At 39.6% G+C, this 4,254-nt stretch overlaps 1 protein-coding gene across 1 annotated transcript; it reads right to left on the bottom strand.

The window, feature by feature from the left end:
• Nucleotides 1–734: 734 nt before the first annotated feature.
• LOC111950874 (nuclear factor 7, brain-like) lies at nt 735–2,902 on the bottom strand. Its single transcript, XM_023968794.2, has one exon. It carries the CDS (start codon nt 2,775–2,777, stop codon nt 1,680–1,682), a length of 1,098 nt encoding a protein of 365 aa, XP_023824562.1. The 5' UTR covers nt 2,778–2,902; the 3' UTR covers nt 735–1,679.
• Between the last annotated feature and the right edge of the window lie 1,352 nt (nt 2,903–4,254).

Here is a 4,254-nt window from a genome sequence, read left to right on the forward strand (position 1 = left end):
CATATTTGGTAGTGAGTGGAAATTCCCAGCGGATGCTTCACATTTATACATCAGGTGAAATATCTATCTCATTGTTCTAAGTGTCCTTTCTACAGTAGCCTATGGAGAGTGGAACAGCACGACAAAACCGACACAAAACCAACCAGTGGACAGAAATATATTTCACCCCTAGTGATGAGACWTACCATAGAGAATGAACAGCACTGACAAAATCTATTTCACTCACCTCAGGCAACAATCACATGGTTGTCATCACATTATTCAAATGATCTTTCTGAAAGTGAGATAACCGAATTGGCCAGACAATGACGATGTCGGTGTGGAAGGACTAATGGAATATAAATGGGAGTAATGTCAGAGTATTGTGTAGGTATTGCCTTCATGCTTTGGACTTGGAAGGCTGTTGAAATAGACATTGGTACAGGGAGTTTAAAATATGTGATATGTAATTCATTACAAAGTTGATCTGTCTTATACAGATAATAGCCTACATTATTTTGTTGGTAATTCAGAAATAGATGTGACTTGCAGTGTTTCGGTTAAACCTCTTAAGGATCGGACCGTCTAATGACATACCCAAATCTAACTGCCTGTAGCTCAGGACCTGAAGCAAGGTTATGTATATTATTGATACCATTTGAAAGGAAACACTTTGAAGTTTGGGAAATTTTAAATTAATGTAGGATAATATAACACATTAGATCTGGTAAAAGATAATACAAAACAAAGAAACATGTATTTTCTATTTTATTTTTTGTTTCATTGTCTTTGAAATGTAGTAGAAAGGCCAGACAGTGATGTAGGATTCTAGGTGTAATTTAGATGTTGTCCACAAGATGGCAGCAGTATGTGTGCAAAGTTTCAGATTGATCCAGTTAAGAATTACATCACTACACAATATTTTGTATCAAGTCTGTCAGGAGTTTGCCCAAATGTCCTGAATTGGTCAATTTATACATTTTCAAGTACATAACTATAGCGAACATACAAAAATGCATGGTATTTTTTTTGCTGTAATAGCTACTGTAAATTGAACACTGCAGTTATATTAACAAGAATTTAAGCTTTCTGCCCATATAAGACGTCTATGTCCAGGAAAGTTKTCTGTTGTTTACAACGTCATTCTAGTCACATTATCGCATATTGAAGTTAGATTTACAAGAATTTAAGCTTTCTGCCCATATTAGACGTCTATGTCCCGGAAGTTGTCTGTTGTTTACAACGTCCTTCTAGTCACAATATCGCATATTGAGCAAAAACTGTCCCGGTTTAGGGACACCGATCCCGTAGAGGATAAATAAAATAGGTTTAGCACTGTATACCATGTTTTCAAATATTTATGGCTTCCTTGCTTAGGTCACAGTTTGACATTTTTTWAAATGTATTCATATAAGTCCATTGATCTTGAGAATTGAGTGCATTATACCTGCATGATTAATTGCTAATGCTAAAATCTAACAAGAAATGTTCAATCTAAATATAATCTCAAATCTATATGAGCTTCTTTACACATTTCAAATGCACACAATAATTGTTTTCTCAGTGCCACAATTCAAATAAAACTGTAAAAAATAATACAAACTATTCATTCAACTCAATGACATCAATAAAAATAATCAGATTACAAGAGCACAATCAGTTTGTAAAGAGGAAAGTCACTTTGAGACATGACTCAGCATCTAAAAACTGACATGAAATTTACTCTTATCTTTTTTAGAATGACTCTTTTTAAAGAATAAATGGTTGGATTTGGTCTCTGTGGGTTGAGAAATGCTTCTGGAAAGACCTTTCTTCAGACCCTCTGAGTCCAGGAAGCCAAGCAGGCTTTGCAATTCTGTCCCGGCTGGGCCACGTTGTATCCTGACTGAGTTGGGGAGTGTGATGGATGGTTTGGACTGTGTAGCAGATAGGCCCAGGATTGTCCAGGGTTTCTGTGGACTGGGAGGGGGGCATTTCCTCATCAAAGGTCCCTGCAGTTTTCCAACCTCCCTCACCAGCCTCGCCTCGGCCTCACCCTTTTCTGTCCACCACATGACGAACTCCCTGGGCTCAGCAATGTTCATTGCTGACTTTAAGATGGCCTGTCTCTCCCAGCCTTCTGCCAACACTTCCTCTATCTCGGTTAGTTTAGTCTCAAAGTCCATGTCCATATCCTCTATCTCCCTCATGGCTTGCTCCTCTCTCAGTCTCAGCTGCTCTCTGAGCTCCTCAAACTGGGAGCTTATCTCGGCTTTGAGTCTGACGTTTCTCTCCCGCGTGTTCGCCGTGATGCCTCGCTCGCTCTCCAGGAACCTGACCACCATGTTGATATCCTCTTGAAGGTAGATTAAGTCAGAGACTAGTTTCTCCATAACGTCATCTTGCGCCTCTTTCACAGGTTTGAACTTGTGTCCTGCGTGGGCTCTCCCGTCTCTGCAGACAACACAGATGAACCGTTTGTCTGTATCACAGAACAATTGCAAGATTTCATTGTGTTTAGAACACATGTCTTGTCCTGCTGTGGTTCTCTGTCTCCATTCACTGTGATCGGAAGACTGTTCCACCCCTTCAGGTTTAGATTTAAGTCTAGGTTTAGGTTTAGGCTTGTTGATTTCAAAGGTTGAGTCTCTGAATAGGCAAGATCCGCACAACGGACATTGCTGAAGGGTCTTCAGGCTTTGTTGGATGCAGCTCTTACAGAAGGTGTGGTGGCAGTTGAGAGACACAGGCTCAGTGAAGACCTCTGTGCAGATCGAACAGCGGAGGTGGTCTGTGAGGGGAGAGGAGGCTGTGGCCATACTGGAATGACTGCAGATGTGTCAGAAGTGAGAGAAAAGGAAGGTGCCTACCTGAGCTTTCTGTATATCCTCCCACAATGAGAAAGAAAGTGTAGGAGTGTCTTAGCCTGGGTACCAGTCTGTTCATGCCATCATGCCACTCATTGACACTACTCTTTGCATGACAAGGGAAAGGGAAAGGAAGGGAAAGGGGGATACCTAGTCAGTTGTACAACCGAATGCAATCAAGGACTTGGAATGAAGCATACACAGATCTGGGACCAGGCTAGGAGTCTCTGGTTTGAAAGCATGAAGAGAAGTCGACTTTGCTCTCAAAATATCATTCAGTAATTGTTATATAGCACTATGGGAATCATTATATGACCTGGGGTGTGGTACTTTACAGGTATCATGCTGTAACTGCCAGAAATAGGCTGTCAATCAGAGCCTATAATCACTGCAGAAACTCCATATAATGTTTAATAAAATGAATGTCGTAACATTATAAAAATAAGTTTCCCCACCCTTGAAGAGAATGCAAGAATGCACAGATCCATAAAGAGATATAATGTATCTATATCAATGTCTTTATCAGTGCTGAACTCAAAAGCGATATAGACTGTATGTGTCAAAAGGATGGAGAAATTGTGTGCGAATTGACAAATCATGAGGCAAATGGTTCTAAAAAACAGCACTTTGCCCCTCTTTTTTGGAATCAATATATTTTATTAAACCAAATCAAAAGTGGTTGAAAAGGGCTGTGGCAAATGTCAGGCCAACTCTTATTTTATTTCAGACAGTTACGTATATTGGTTCATCTTGTAGACAGTAAGTTATATTTATTCGCACTACACAATAGTATCTTGTATGCTAACGTTAGCTTTTTGGTTCCTGCCGGATGCAACCCCAGTGAACATTGGTCCTTTTTAGCTAGCTGCTTGCCGTTATTAATTATGTAAAAATATAATCAATAATAACAATTGTGTATAAGCACATAGGAATACTTTTTAGCAAATTATTGAGCTATTTATTTCATGACTTAAAAGTGTCTGGCTGTGAGCGACGGACTGAAACTCAATCTCCCATGATTCCGTAGTACTGGAACTGACGTTTTATCATTTGTACCAGAACTGACCATTGTGTTCGTTCTTATTATACCTGCGGTTGTGTTGAATACCGCACCCAACTTAAAATGAGCAATTACTCTGCATATAATACATAACTGTCACGATCGTTATATGGTGGAAGAGAGGAGGACCAAAGCGCAGCGTGGTTTGAATACATCTTCTATTTTTAATGAAGACGAAAACGAAGAACACTTTACAAACTACAAAAAACAACAAACGTGACGCTATAATCCAAAATAGTGCTGATACTAAACACTACACATAGACATAGACAATCACCCACGAACTACCTAATGAATATGGCTGCCTAAATATGGTTCCCAATCAGAGACAACGATAGACAGCTGTCTCTAATTGAGGACCAATCTAGG

Source organism: Salvelinus sp. IW2-2015, linkage group LG23 (genome assembly GCF_002910315.2).
Source record: "Salvelinus sp. IW2-2015 linkage group LG23, ASM291031v2, whole genome shotgun sequence".
Lineage (NCBI taxonomy): Eukaryota > Metazoa > Chordata > Actinopteri > Salmoniformes > Salmonidae > Salvelinus > Salvelinus sp. IW2-2015.

Bases quoted from the DNA above. Each gene is read 5' to 3' on its own strand.
- LOC111950874 (XM_023968794.2), bottom strand. From the start codon at position 2,777: ATGGCCACAGCCTCCTCTCCCCTCACAGACCACCTCCGCTGTTCGATC.